Below are 15,000 nucleotides of genomic sequence, written 5' to 3'. Positions count from 1 at the left end.
CTTTGCAAATTTACTAAAATTAAAAAACTGAAATGATTCCATTGCATAAGTATTCACACCCTTATCTGAAACGGTGGCTACTGTGAAATTTAGCTCAGGAGCATTCATATTACTTCTAGATGTTACTACACTTCCAGGGAAGTTAACCTGTGGCACATTCAGTTGAATGGGCTTGATTTGTAAAGCCACACAGGTCTTAATAAAAGGTTTAACAGCTGAAAATGCATATCAGAGCAAAAACCAAGCCCTGAGGTCAAAAGAAGAACTTCCTGTAGAGCTCAGAAACCGGTTTGCATCAAGCCACACATCTGTGGAAGAGTTCAGAGAAGATTCTGCAGCGTTGAAGGGTCACAGAAGCATGTCGTCTCTGTTACTCTAAACAGATGAAGTGACCCCTGACCCCTCCAGGACTCTGTGAATCACGTCTGAGCGGCTCGGACACAGCGGGTTTACTGAACCCAGTCTACACTGACACGACTCGACTCGAGGCTGTAAACCGCTTCAGCTACGTGTTAGCACTCTACTTATTTCAGCTTTTGTATTTCTAATACATTTACAAACTCTGTTTTTGCTTTGTCATTATGGTGATTAGAGTGTAGATTTATGTGGGAATAAAAGTTATTTAAATGGATTAACAAAATGTGAAAAGAATGAATACTTCTGCAAGGCAGTGTAGATGTGGGTTAGAATGAAATCGGTTGGGTTTGTGTGCAGATTCAGTGTTGAAGTAAAAACACTTGTTGACTAGTTCTGCTGATCCTCTGATAGTGAACGAGCGGTTAGTGAGACGCTCCACCAGTTACTCTCTCTCTCCATCATCATCATCATCATCATCATCATCACTCACTACTAGATATCAGCATCTTCTGCTTTAGAAGGGACCAGATCTAACCCTCACAAGTACAGCCAAACAGCAGTGTGTGTGTGTGTGTGTGTGTGTGTGTGTGAGAGAGAGAGAGAGTGTGTGTGTGTGATAGAGAGTGTGTGTGTGTGAGAGAGAGAGAGAGAGAGAGAGAGAGTGTGTGTGTGTCAGCAGGGAAGTGGTTTATTCGAGCACATTGTCTCCCCGAGTCCCTCCCTCTAAACCACAGACAGACAACAGAAGTGAGACAGACGACACGCACTACACTCTGTCCGTTATCTCTCTAACGGCTGTGTGTGTGTGTGTGTGTGTGTGTGTGTGTGTGTGATCATGAGGACTCTCCACAGGCTGAAGTTGATGAGTTCTCCCAGTCTGAGTGATTTGGGTCGATTAGAGAAATCAGCGCTGGATGACAGGAACGACCAGCAGCACCGAGCTGGAGCCAACGCCACCTGGAACAGGTACACACACACACACACACACACATAAACGCTCTGTGTCTCTCTCTGTCTCTCTCACACACACACACACACACACACACACACTCTCTCTCTCTCTCTCTCTCACACACACACACACACACTCTCTCTCTCTCTCTCTCTCTCTCTCTCACACACACACACACACACACACACACACACACACACACACACACACACACACTCTCTCTCTCTCTCTCTCTCACACACACACACACACACACACACGTATGAACAGCACACATGCAACACATTTGTTTGTCTCTGTGTAAATGGAGGAACACTGTAGTCATCTGTTGATTTTTATGTATAACTAGTTATAAATACTGTAGACTAAACAAACCAGAACCCAAACCTGGTCACATGTTAGGGTTAGAGATTGAAAATACAGACACTTTTGTTCACAAACTATAGTTCAGCAGGTACTTCACATGAATGATTCCTCCGATGATGACTGAAACAAATGAGCGCTTTATACAGGATGTGTGTGTGTGTGTGTGTCACATCAACACGAAGCTGCTTTTCTGCTCACACACACACACACACACACACACACACACACACACACACAGATGAATGTATAACTGTCAAGTGCATGAAAGAGTAACTAACACAGTTCTGAAGTGTAATAATATCATAACATCCACCAGTGCACACTGTGTGTGTGTAGTTGTGTGTGTGTGTGTGTGCTCAGACAAATAGCGTCATGTTAAAGTAACACACACTGTATAAATGCTCTTCTGTTCTCATCAATTGGTGAGAAATTCCTACAAAACCAGTTTCCTCTGTGTGTTTGTTATTTGAAAAATGTGTGTGTGTGTGTCCTACATAAACATGTAAAGTGTGTGTGTGTTAGACAATACTCTGTTTCTGTTCTTACACACACACTAGTGGCCGGAGAACAAAGAGAGTTTGAGAAGTGTGTTGTGTGTGTTTGTATACGTGTGTGTGTTTGTGTGACTGTGTGTGTTGTGTGTGTTTGTATACGTGTGTGTGTTTGTGTGACTGTGTGTGTTGTGTGTGACTGTGTGTGTGTCACATTCAGCTGATGGAACGTTTAGTTTCTCAGTGAGCAGAAAATCTTTCACCTTAATTTCCTCTGCTTTAATTTTCACCCAAACATTCATTGTGAAACCTGGTTTAGATGTTGATCCAGACTGAAACCTCACCAACACATTTTAATGCGTGTGTGTGTGTGTGTGTGTGTGTCAGCATCCATAATGCCGTGATCGCCGTGTTCCAGCGGAGGGATCTGGGAGAGAATGAGCTCTATGTGCTGAATGAAGGCGTCAGGTGAGTGAACTTCACTAGTCTGCTGGTTATGGCCAGAGTGAATGAAACGGTTGGGAAATCACCAGCCTGACGACTAGAACTGCTTTAAATAAATGAAATGAGCGAACGCTTCAACAGCAGAGTGATGTGGGTTTGGTCAGTTTCTCTCATCACAGGTGACTAATCTTTATTTACTCGGACTGCACCCCTGAAGAACAGACACATGGACTGATGGGGTTTTCCTCACTGGACGTTTTCTTTCATTTCCAGTACACAATAAAGAATAATTAGTACTTATGCTTCATCAAATTCACCAATGATGCAGAATAAACAAACGTTTAAAACTGCTAATAACTTCAGTATATTAATGAGGTTTTCTCCACATGTGAGCAGCATCAGTGTGAGATGATCTCGCTTCAGTTTTGTCCACTGGCTGAACGTCTTCGTTTATGACCGGCTGATACAGTCGTCGCCAAAAATATTGGTCCCCTTGGTAAATATGATCAAACAAGGCTGTGAAAATTCACAAAAATTGGATAAGAATTTAAAACTGGGGGGGGGGTGACATTATGAAATAAAGGTTTTTTCTCAAATACACGTTGGACACAATTATTGGCCCCCCTAGAAATTCTTATGAGTAAAATATATCTGAAGTATATTCCCATTCATATCCACAATTTTGAGCACTCCAGTGTGATTATAAACATGAAATTATCCAGCCATGGCTTCCTGTTTCACAGAAATATAAAGTGGAGGGAAAACTAAGCCCAAATTCCCTTAATCATCCATCACAATGAGAAAAACCAAAGGATATATTTCTGATGTGCAGCAAAAGATGATTGAGCTTCACAAATTGGTGAAAAGCATATTCAGTTATCACACGACTGGAACTTCAAATGGGACTGGCTTCTGTGATCAGATGAAACTAAAAATGAGCTTTTTAGCAGTAAACACTCAAGATGGGTTTGGTGAACACCGAGATAAAAAGAACCCCATGTGTACAATGAAATATACTGCAGTATTTCTGATGTTGTGGGCTTATATTTCTGCTGGAGGTCCTGGACATCTTGTTTAGACACATGGCGTCTTTGATTATATCAAATACCAATATATAAAAAATCAGTAAGTGACTGACTCTGTTAGAAATCTTATAATGGGCCATGTTTGGATCTTCTGACCGTACAATAACCCAAACACAAACCTCAGAAACAACACTGAAATGGGTCACTGAGCTCAAAACCAAGCTTCTGCTACAGCCATCCAGTCCTGACCTGAACCCTAGAGAACATGAGAGGAGTGAACTGAAGAGGAGAAGCTGGGAATCTGAAGGGTCTGGAGTGATTCTGGATGAAGGAATGGTCTCTGATCTCGTGTCAGGTGTTCTCTAACCTCATCAGGTGTTATAGGAGACAGTTTTAAACTGTTAAACTGGCAAATGGAGGTTTAAAAAAGAATTCAATAAAAGGGTGTCCTTAATTGTGTCTAATGTGTATTAGATAAAAACATTTATTTCATAATGATATTTCCCCCCATTTTAAATTCTCATTATCCAATGAATTTTTTTAAATAAAAGATCAAAAGTATTAAGAATGTAGATTAATTTTCACAGCCGCCTTTGTTCATGTTTATAAAGGGGAATGATATTTTTGGCCACGACTGTACATATCTTGCTGCTCTTGTGATCATTTTTTAATTTTCCCCTAAAATATGACTTAATTGTTCTGCATTTGGTAATGGCATACAATTTTGTTTAATTTGTTGGAATCTGTGGAAATATGCAGCTCTAATGTTGTGATAGTAATCCCAGTACAGTAAGAAATGCTCCTCTGTTTCCAGCTCTTTCTGTGAGCACCGTGAACATAGTCTCTGTTCTCTGTCTGTGTTGTCCTCTCTCTATAGCCAGACACTGTCTTTATATTGTTAGTGTCTTTCTTAATTTATGATGTTTTAAACAGCTCCAGTATTCTGCTGGTTTGTAATCTCTTTTCAGGTCTAAATACAGCTTCATTTTCTTTTGTAATTTAGTGGCATGTTCAAGCAATGTAATTGTGTTTTTGTAACCGTGTGATTTGGTTGGGTCGGATTATGCTGTGTTGGTTTGAGTTTAACCTGTTGTAGAAGTGCACTCTTCTGCAGGTTCTGCTTCTGCCACTGCAGATCTTCAGTCTAGTAAGAGCTCGGATCACTGCAGGTCTGGATCACTGCAGATCTTCAGTCTGGTAAGAGCTCGGATCACTGCAGATCTTCAGTCTGGTAAGAGCTCGGATCACTGCAGATCTTCAGTCTGGTAAGAGCTCGGATCACTGCAGATCTTCAGTCTGGTAAGAGCTCGGATCACTGCAGGTCTTCAGTCTGGTAAGAGCTCGGATCACTACAGGGCTTCAGTCTGGTAAGAGCTCGGATCACTGCAGATCTTCAGTCTGGTAAGAGCTCGGATCACTACGGATCTTCAGTCTGGCAAGAGCTCGGATCACTACAGGTCTTCAGTCTGGTAAGAGCTCGGATCACTACAGGTCTTCAGTCTGGTAAGAGCTCGGATCACTGCCGAGCTTCAGTCTGGTAAGAGCTCGGATCACTACAGGGCTTCAGTCTGGTAAGAGCTCGGATCACTGCAGATCTTCAGTCTGGTAAGAGCTCGGATCACTACGGATCTTCAGTCTGGCAAGAGCTCGGATCACTGCAGATCTTCAGTCTAGTAAGAGCTCGGATCACTACAGGTCTTCAGTCTGGTAAGAGCTCGGATCACTGCGGAGCTTCAGTCTGGTAAGAGCTCGGATCACTGCAGGGCTTCAGTCTGGTAAGAGCTCGGATCACTGCAGGGCTTCAGTCTGGTAAGAGCTCGGATCACTGCGGAGCTTCAGTCTGGTAAGAGCTCGGATCACTGCGGGGCTTCAGTCTGGTAAGAGCTCGGATCACTGCAGATCTTCAGTCTGGTAAGAGCTCGGATCACTGCGGGGCTTCAGTCTAGTAAGAGCTCAGATCACTACAGATCTTCAGTCTGGTAAGAGCTCGGATCACTGCAGGGCTTCAGTCTGGTAAGAGCTCGGATCACTGCAGGGCTTCAGTCTGGTAAGAGCTCGGATCACTGCGGAGCTTCAGTCTGGTAAGAGCTCGGATCACTGCAGGGCTTCAGTCTGGTAAGAGCTCGGATCACTGCGGAGCTTCAGTCTGGTAAGAGCTCGGATCACTGCGGAGCTTCAGTCTGGTAAGAGCTCGGATCACTGCAGGTCTTCAGTCTGGTAAGAGCTCGGATCACTGCAGGGCTTCAGTCTGGTAAGAGCTCGGATCACTGCCGAGCTTCAGTCTGGTAAGAGCTCGGATCACTGCGGGGCTTCAGTCTGGTAAGAGCTCGGATCACTGCAGGTCTTCAGTCTGGTAAGAGCTCGGATCACTGCAGGGCTTCAGTCTGGTAAGAGCTCGGATCACTGCCGAGCTTCAGTCTTGTAAGAGCTCGGATCACTGCGGAGCTTCAGTCTGGTAAGAGCTCGGATCACTGCAGGTCTTCAGTCTGGTAAGAGCTCGGATCACTGCAGGGCTTCAGTCTGGTAAGAGCTCGGATCACTGCCGAGCTTCAGTCTTGTAAGAGCTCGGATCACTGCAGGGCTTCAGTCTGGTAAGAGCTCGGATCACTGCAGGGCTTCAGTCTGGTAAGAGCTCGGATCACTGCGGAGCTTCAGTCTGGTAAGAGCTCGGATCACTGCGGAGCTTCAGTCTGGTAAGAGCTCGGATCACTGCAGGGCTTCAGTCTGGTAAGAGCTCGGATCACTGCGGAGCTTCAGTCTGGTAAGAGCTCGGATCACTGCAGGGCTTCAGTCTGGTAAGAGCTCGGATCACTGCGGAGCTTCAGTCTGGTAAGAGCTCGGATCACTGCGGAGCTTCAGTCTGGTAAGAGCTCGGATCACTGCAGGGCTTCAGTCTGGTAAGAGCTCGGATCACTGCAGGGCTTCAGTCTGGTAAGAGCTCGGATCACTGCAGGGCTTCAGTCTGGTAAGAGCTCGGATCACTGCAGGTCTTCAGTCTGGTAAGAGCTCGGATCACTGCGGAGCTTCAGTCTGGTAAGAGCTCGGATCACTGCAGGTCTTCAGTCTGGTAAGAGCTCGGATCACTGCAGGTCTTCAGTCTGGTAAGAGCTCGGATCACTGCAGGTCTTCAGTCTGGTAAGAGCTCGGATCACTACAGGTCTTCAGTCTGGTAAGAGCTCGGATCACTGCAGGTCTTCAGTCTGGTAAGAGCTCGGATCACTGCAGGTCTTCAGTCTGGTAAGAGCTCGGATCACTGCAGGTCTTCAGTCTGGTAAGAGCTCGGATCACTGCAGGGCTTCAGTCTGGTAAGAGCTCGGATCACTGCAGGTCTTCAGTCTGGTAAGAGCTCGGATCACTGCAGGTCTTCAGTCTGGTAAGAGCTCGGATCACTGCAGGTCTTCAGTCTGGTAAGAGCTCGGATCACTGCAGGGCTTCAGTCTGGTAAGAGCTCGGATCACTGCAGGGCTTCAGTCTGGTAAGAGCTCGGATCACTGCGGGGCTTCAGTCTGGTAAGAGCTCGGATCACTGCAGATCTTCAGTCTGGTAAGAGCTCGGATCACTGGGGGTCTTCAGTCTGGTAAGAGCTCGGATCACTGCGGAGCTTCAGTCTGGTAAGAGCTCGGATCACTGCAGATCTTCAGTCTGGTAAGAGCTCGGATCACTGCGGAGCTTCAGTCTGGTAAGAGCTCGGATCACTGCGGAGCTTCAGTCTGGTAAGAGCTCGGATCACTGCAGGGCTTCAGTCTGGTAAGAGCTCGGATCACTACAGGTCTTCAGTCTGGTAAGAGCTCGGATCACTGCAGGTCTTCAGTCTGGTAAGAGCTCGGATCACTGCAGGTCTTCAGTCTGGTAAGAGCTCGGATCACTGCAGGGCTTCAGTCTGGTAAGAGCTCGGATCACTGCCGAGCTTCAGTCTGGTAAGAGCTCGGATCACTGCAGGTCTTCAGTCTGGTAAGAGCTCGGATCACTGCAGGTCTTCAGTCTGGTAAGAGCTCGGATCACTGCAGGGCTTCAGTCTGGTAAGAGCTCGGATCACTGCAGGTCTTCAGTCTGGTAAGAGCTCGGATCACTGCAGGTCTTCAGTCTGGTAAGAGCTCGGATCACTGCAGGTCTTCAGTCTGGTAAGAGCTCGGATCACTGCAGGGCTTCAGTCTGGTAAGAGCTCGGATCACTGCAGGGCTTCAGTCTGGTAAGAGCTCGGATCACTGCGGGGCTTCAGTCTGGTAAGAGCTCGGATCACTGCAGATCTTCAGTCTGGTAAGAGCTCGGATCACTGGGGGTCTTCAGTCTGGTAAGAGCTCGGATCACTGCGGAGCTTCAGTCTGGTAAGAGCTCGGATCACTGCAGATCTTCAGTCTGGTAAGAGCTCGGATCACTGCGGAGCTTCAGTCTGGTAAGAGCTCGGATCACTGCGGAGCTTCAGTCTGGTAAGAGCTCGGATCACTGCAGGGCTTCAGTCTGGTAAGAGCTCGGCTCACTGCGGGGCTTCAGTCTGGTAAGAGCTCGGCTCACTGCGGGGCTTCAGTCTGGTAAGAGCTCGGATCACTAGCTACGGGTTCTGTGCTAGTCTGAGACTTTGTCATGGCACTTGTAATACTATTGTTGTTGTCTTGTTTTTATGACTCTGTCTATTGTTCTCTAATATAAGTGTAGATGCCATTCTTCTAATGATGTAGCAAGTACATCTGGTGTTATGGGTCATGTAGTGTGAGGCCAGGTGCTGTTGATTGTTCTAGGAATGTCGCTAATTCATTAATGTAGATATTGAAGAGGGTCGGTGATAGTGGACAGCCCTGTCTCACACCCCACCCTTGAGCGAAGAATTCTGCTCCTTTTTCCAATTTTAATTGCGTATTGATTCTTTGAATACATTGTTTTTATAATATTGTGTGTTTTACCCCCAACACCTGATTCTAGAAATTTTGACAACAGACCTTTATGGCAAATTCCATCGAAAGCAAATATTTTCGTTTTGTTTTGGTTGATGTATTTGTCGATCAGGGTGAAGATGTGATCATATTTTTTTTAAATTTGATAAGAATCCAATATGTCTTTTACTGATGACATTGTGCTCTGTGAGGAAGTGTACGATTCTTGCGTTGATATTAAAGATGGCTTCCTCAGATTACTGCTAACACCGATGCCTCTGTAATTGGTTGGGTCTGATTTGTCTCTTCTTGAATATGGGCGTTATGAGTCCTTGATTCCAGGCTTCAAGGAAATGACCAACACTCAGAACCAAGTAGAATAGTTTTAGTAGAGCCAATCTTAATTTGTGCTCTGTGTTCTTGAGCATTTCATTGAGGATGTCATCTTGTCCACTTGCTCTTAATTCCGCTCCCCCCTCTCTTTCTCTCTCTCTCTCTCGCTCCCCCCTCTATCTCTCTCTCACTCGCTCTCTCTCGCTCTCGCTCCCCCCTCTCTCTCTATCTCTCTCTCTCTCTCTCGCTCTCGCTCCCCCCTCTCTCTCTATCTCTATCTCTCTCTCTCTCTCTCGCTCCCCCCCTCTATCTCTCTCTCACTCGCTCTCTCTCGCTCTCGCTCCCCCCTCTCTCTCTATCTCTCTCTCTCTCTCTCGCTCTCGCTCCCCCCTCTATCTCTCTCGCTCCCCCCTCTATCTCTCTCGCTCCCCCCTCTATCTCTCTCTCTCTCGCTCTCTCTCTCTCTCTCTTTACACATGTGCAGGCGTCTGAGGAGTGTGTGAGCATCTGAGCGAGTTGCGGTCTGTTTAAGTGAGTTCTTTATTTTCCTTAATTGTTTTCTAGATATTTTAGTTAAGTGTAGATTTAATTGTCGCCGATTTGATCACCCAAAGGGTGGTGAAAAAATGGGGACAGATTCAAATGGTTGTGCTCCTGTAATCACCTAAGCATGGGTGCAAATGTTTTGCTGATGAATCCGTAAGTCAAGCACTGTCTAACTGCGATTAGTAGCGAATTTGGTGCTTGTAATATTGTGTCTGCATCAAGGATGAATAAAGCGGTTGTCGTTTTTTTGAGAGAGGTTGGATTAGTTCAGCATTTGGTTGAATTTGGGTAAAGAATATACAATTTATATCAGTACTGAATCAATGAGGTGTTTTACTTGCGGGAAGTATGGACATGTTCAATGAACGATGAAGCTATCACGATGAAGTAGTACAAACTTCTGTGAATACAGTTGTAAGTGTAAATAGAGTGAGTGATGTAGTAGAGAGCGCTGACGCAGGTCTCGGTGAAATCAGTGAATTGGAGTGATCTGTGGAGAGTGCTGAGCTGGTGATGAGCCAATAGATTCTCAGGCATCAGAACTGCGCTCAGCTCAGGAGGATACTGATATACTGATAGAGGAAGTTCAATCTGTGGATTCTGATAGTGACACTTCTGATATAGCAGAATTTAAGGGAGGTTCTGCAGAGAATTGTCACAGTTTTAAATCAAAGCATCCTTATTATACAGTTTGGCTATCTTCTATCTGCTGTGGTCATCCTCACTTCCTGTACTCTCTCAGTTTTCAGCTCTGGACACGAACAGCGCTACAGACACTCTTTGCTCCACTTTAACATCTTGCTTGGACAGCTTTTGCCCACTGTTGTCTAGACCAGTACGCACCGCCCCATCTGCCCCCTGGCTGTCCGAGGTTCTCCGTGAACATCGCTCTAAACTCAGGGCTGCTGAGAGGAAATGGCAGAAATCAAGAAACTCTACTGACCTCAGTGTGTATCAGTCTCTCCTCTCTTCCTTCTCTGAAAATGTCTTTTGCTAAAACATCCTACTACCACAACAAAATTAACAGCTGTTGTGACGCTCGGACACTCTTCAAGACTTTCTCTTCTCTTCTTAATCCGCCTCCACCTCCTCCATCGACTCTTACAGCGGACCACTTTGCAGCTTTCTTCACAAATAAGACGAGATCCATCAGTGACCAATTCTCCACACCGCAGACTGAGGACAACTTCACAACGACTAATGCACACTCTTTCTCCTTCTCCCCACTCTCAGAGATGGACGTCTCCAAACTTCTCTTGTCCAATCATTGTAATGCTCTTCCTGCATGTACTGTCAAGCCTCTGCAAGTGATCCAGAATGCAGCAGCGAGGGTTGTCTTCAATGAGCCAAAAAAAGCTCACGTTACTCCTCTCCTCATCAGGTTACACTGCTACCAGTAGCTGCTCGCATCAAATTCAAGGTACTGATGCTTGCCTACAAGACGACCACTGGCACGGCACCAGCTTACCTAAACTCACTGGTTAAATCCTATGTGCCCTCCAGAAGTTTGCGCTCTGCAAGTGAACGACGCCTTGTGGTGCCAAGAATCCCAAAGAAGTTCAGAATCACTCTCACGGACCTTTTCCTGGACTGTGTCCAGCTGGTGGAGTGACCTCCCAATCTCAATTCGTACAGTTGAGTCTTTACTCATTTTAAGAAACATCTAAAGACTCATCTTTTTCGCCTGCACTTAACCTACTAACACCAGCACTTTTCCTTGTCTTTCATATTTAAAAAACCCCCACCCTGGTTCTGTGTTCAGTACTGGTCTGAGACTTGTCATGGCACTTGTATTCTGTTGTTGTTCTCTCGTTGACCTGACTGCTTCTAATGTTCTCATTTGTAAGTAGCTTTGGATAAAAGCGTCTGCTAAATGATTAAATGTAAACGTCAAACGTCTCTGTCTGTCTCTGTCTCTAGGCAGCTCCTGAAGACTGAGTTGGGCTCCTTCTTCACAGAATATCTGCAGGTGATCAGTTGCGTCTCGGATCAATAATCAATCCTAAATGAAGCAGCTATGAACTAAGTCTGATTGTGATTGTGTTGCAGAATCAGCTGCTGACGAAGGGAATGGTGATTCTGAGAGATAAGATTCGCTTTTATGAAGGTAAGATACTGTCTGAACCATTTCTGATGGTTCATGTGTGTTTGTGGATGTGATCTTCAGAAGAATCGTCCACTTGTCTCGCTTCTGAACGTCCTCATCATGTGTCTGTGATGCTGCGGGATCTTCTTTCTTCACTGATGTGACTCCATGTGTTTGAATCAGCTGCTGTTTTGCCGACTTTGTGTTTGTAGTTTTTTTTGTGTGTTTTTTATTAGTTTGTTTTCAGTTCTGCTCTCTCTCTCTCTCTCTCTCTCTCTCTCTGTGTGTGTGTGTGTGTGTGTGTGTGCAGGTCAGAAGCTGCTGGACTCTCTGGCAGAAACGTGGGACTTCTTCTTCTGTGATGTTCTGTCCATGCTGCAGGCCATCTTCTACCCCGTCCAGGTACTTCACCAAACACTCCAGTACTATTATTTTGCTGATAGAGCAGATTAATTTGAGTGTGTAAAGGATGAGCTGGTGGTGTATTTATGTGTGTGTGTGTGTGTGTGTGTGTTCAGGGGAAGGAGCCGTCTGTCCGTCAGCTGGCTCTGCTGCACTTCAGGAACATCATCACTCTCAACATAAAGCTGGACGATGCTCTGACTCGACCGCGCGCTCGTGTGCCGCCCTCCATCATTCAGATGCTGCTCGTCCTGCAGGTGTGTGTGTGTGTGTGTGTGTGCAGCTGTTTCCCAGCAACCTTTGAGGTGCTCGTGTAAACAAACATCAGAAACTTTGTAACGCTCCTGATTTCCTGAGTCGATGCAGAGCTGAAACTGTCAGTGTTTCTGTGTAGTGCATCTGAAACTCACACGATGACGTCACACAAGTCACATGCGTGTGTGTTTTAGTGTACATGTATTTCCAAGTAAACGTGTGTTGAATTGTGAGTGTTTGTGAGATGTGTGGTTTTCTGTGCTTGCATCATCTCTGACCTTCAGACTGAAATATATCTACACCCTCCTGATTCTTCACAAGGTGTGTGTGTGTGTGTGTGTGTGTGTTTCAGCTTTGTTTGTGGTTTTATTTCCTGTGTGTCTCAAGGAAAGTCTTTAAAGGGCTCATCATGGTTTTGTTTTGTTTAGTTTTTCCGTCTCAAGTCACCGTGATCTGTCAGATGTGATTGTTGGTGATATTCGATCTTAATCTCAGCTGCTTGCTGGGTTTCTGACGCTCCTTTCGTTATTTAGGTCATTAAAGGTGCAGTGTGTAATATTGCCAGCTAGCGGTTGACATGGGTCCTGCAAAAACCCAGATCCTGCACAGAACACACATTTCAGACTAGAATTACTGGCTATATCAATATTTTATTTATTTCATTATTTCATTGTCATTCGTATAGAAGTCATTTTCTTTCAGAACAGGATGTCAGCTCAACATCGTGATGTCATCAGCCCAACGCTACAGGACGATATCTGAGATACAACTATTATAAATCTGGAATCTGAGGGAGCACAAAACTCTAAATATTGAGAAAATCATCTTTAAAGTTGTTAAAAAAAATGTTCTTAGCAATGCATATTACTGAAGTTTTGATATATTTACAGTAGGACATTTACTAAACATCTCCATGGAACATGATCTTTACTTAATATCCTAATGATTTTTCATAAGAGAAATGTATAACTGTGACTCTACAAATATTTCTACAAATATATCTGTGTTACTGAAGACTGCTGATTGAGAATGGAGTGGTGTGTGTGTCGCAGGATGATGTTGATGTGTGTGTGTGTCGCAGGGGGTTCACGAGTCTAAAGGTGTGAGCAGTGATTACCTGAAGCTGGAGTCTCTGGTGCAGAAGGTGGTGTGTCCGTATCTGGGGACGCGTGGCCTGTTCTGCGGCGATGGCTCGGTGGCTCAGAGCTCGTGTGTTCTGGGTGAGCAGCGTCTCAGTGAAGCTCTGGCAGCGGTCACCGCTCTCTCTCTGACCCGTCCTTTCTTTACTGTTCTCAGAGAAGCGTCTCCTGCGCCGATGGCCGCGCTCCAGCGACTCGCACGCCAAGAACCTGGTGGTGCGCTCCAAGAGCTACAACATCCCTGTGCTGACGCCGCTGGAGGAGCACGACCCCGAGAGCAGCGCCGCGGTCAGACGTCACTCCGTGTGTCAGATGACGTCCTGCGCAGAAGAGCCAGACGTCTGTGAGGATCCGTCTCCTCCCGTCTGCTCCGAGACCATCGTGGACCAGATCCTGGAGTCTCTGGACTCAGACACCGAGGGAATCTTCATCGACTTCCGCCGGCAGCGTTCCAGCTCCGACGTCAGCCGGGAGAGCGAGAGCGCGGCGTGACCTTTGACCTGTCCACACGCCGCTGACGATGCACCAGCAGAGCTTTAGAACGAAGGCAGTTTGTTTCTCGATCGTGAGTGTTCAGAAAGCAGACGAACACACTTCTCTGCTGTACTAGTGCACTGAATCATGACCGAGCGCTTTTACATTTATGTGAAGTTGCTTTGAGCAGAATTGGATTACATTAAGATTGTCATTTAGCAGATGGTTTTATACAAATGAGGACAGTAGAAGCAACAAAAGAGCAATGAAATATAAGTGCTGTGACGTCGGTAGCCGAGGGTTAATTGTGCAAAGTTGTGTTTTCAAGACGATAGAGGACTCTTTCAGCAGCGGTGCACATCTAATGCACAAAATCCATTAACAATTTGAACTATTTAAAAAGTTCATTATCAATGCAATTTTGAGACTTTAGGAGAACAATTGGATCTGAAATCATTAGAAAGTGTATAAAGCTAATTGTTAATTGCAGCATGATTTTTTTTTTGTTATTTTGTAATGATTTTTACAATTATGTGTTGAATAATGATTCTGCCTTCAAATATTTTACTAAACAGATGACTATTTTTATTTTAATTCTAATGTTAAGTAAAACGATATTTTGCTGGTGATTAAATAAGTTTGTCCTCATTTAGTATGAGATTTTTTAGGAGATGTGTGAGGTTTAGGTCCCTAAGATCTGTGCTTGGACTGAGACGGTCCTTCAGAAGAGACTGGTCTCCGGTCAGTCCAGCCGCTGACCGCTGGTCACCAATCAAACGGATTTATCCCAGATTCATGTGTGAGAGATCGTGAACAGCGTCTCATTCAAGCACAACACGTGATCTTCATGGATGTTAGAACCGATGCTTAGTGACATTCTAGATCTAAAACATTAGTTCCTGATTACACACAGTCACACACAGCAGGACTACTGCAGTAAACCGGATTGGGATGTGGTTCAAATTGGGGGGGGGGAGTTAACTCAAATTATTTGACATCAGTTACAGTATTGTTCAAAATAATAGCAGTACAATGTGACTAACCAGAATAATCAAGGTTTTTAGTATATTTTTTATTGCTACGTGGCAAACAAGTTACCAGTAGGTTCAGTAGATTGTCAGAAAACAAACAAGACCCAGCATTCATGATATGCACGCTCTTAAGGCTGTGCAATTGGGCAATTAGTTGAAAGGGGTGTGTTCAAAAAAATAGCAGTGTCTACCTTTGACTGTACAAACTCAAAACTATTTTGTACAAACATT

General features: G+C 45.2%; 1 protein-coding gene across 2 annotated transcripts in view; it reads left to right on the top strand.

Annotated features, from left to right (window-relative positions):
* LOC127956251 (proline-rich protein 5-like) overlaps positions 1–14,310 on the top strand; it is a 15,217-nt gene extending 907 nt beyond the window's left edge. The window contains exons 2-9 of one of the 2 annotated variants that reach the window (XM_052554078.1): positions 1,210–1,323; positions 2,554–2,634; positions 11,303–11,351; positions 11,432–11,489; positions 11,779–11,870; positions 11,987–12,127; positions 13,207–13,345; positions 13,422–14,310. In XM_052554078.1, coding sequence (XP_052410038.1) covers positions 1,220–1,323; positions 2,554–2,634; positions 11,303–11,351; positions 11,432–11,489; positions 11,779–11,870; positions 11,987–12,127; positions 13,207–13,345; positions 13,422–13,756 — 999 coding nt within the window. In that variant the 5' untranslated portion in view covers positions 1,210–1,219 and the 3' untranslated portion in view covers positions 13,757–14,310. Of the gene's footprint in view, positions 1–1,177; positions 1,324–2,553; positions 2,635–11,302; positions 11,352–11,431; positions 11,490–11,778; positions 11,871–11,986; positions 12,128–13,206; positions 13,346–13,421 lie in introns of those variants that run through there. The other variant, XM_052554077.1, reaches the window with a different exon arrangement.
* The last annotated feature ends 690 nt before the right edge of the window (positions 14,311–15,000 follow it).

The sequence above is a fragment of the Carassius gibelio genome, chromosome B4 (genome assembly GCF_023724105.1).
Source record: "Carassius gibelio isolate Cgi1373 ecotype wild population from Czech Republic chromosome B4, carGib1.2-hapl.c, whole genome shotgun sequence".
NCBI classification, from domain to species: Eukaryota; Metazoa; Chordata; class Actinopteri; order Cypriniformes; family Cyprinidae; genus Carassius; species Carassius gibelio.
The sequence above is the reverse complement of the archived record's forward strand: the minus strand, read 5'-3'. Positions and strand labels throughout refer to the sequence as shown.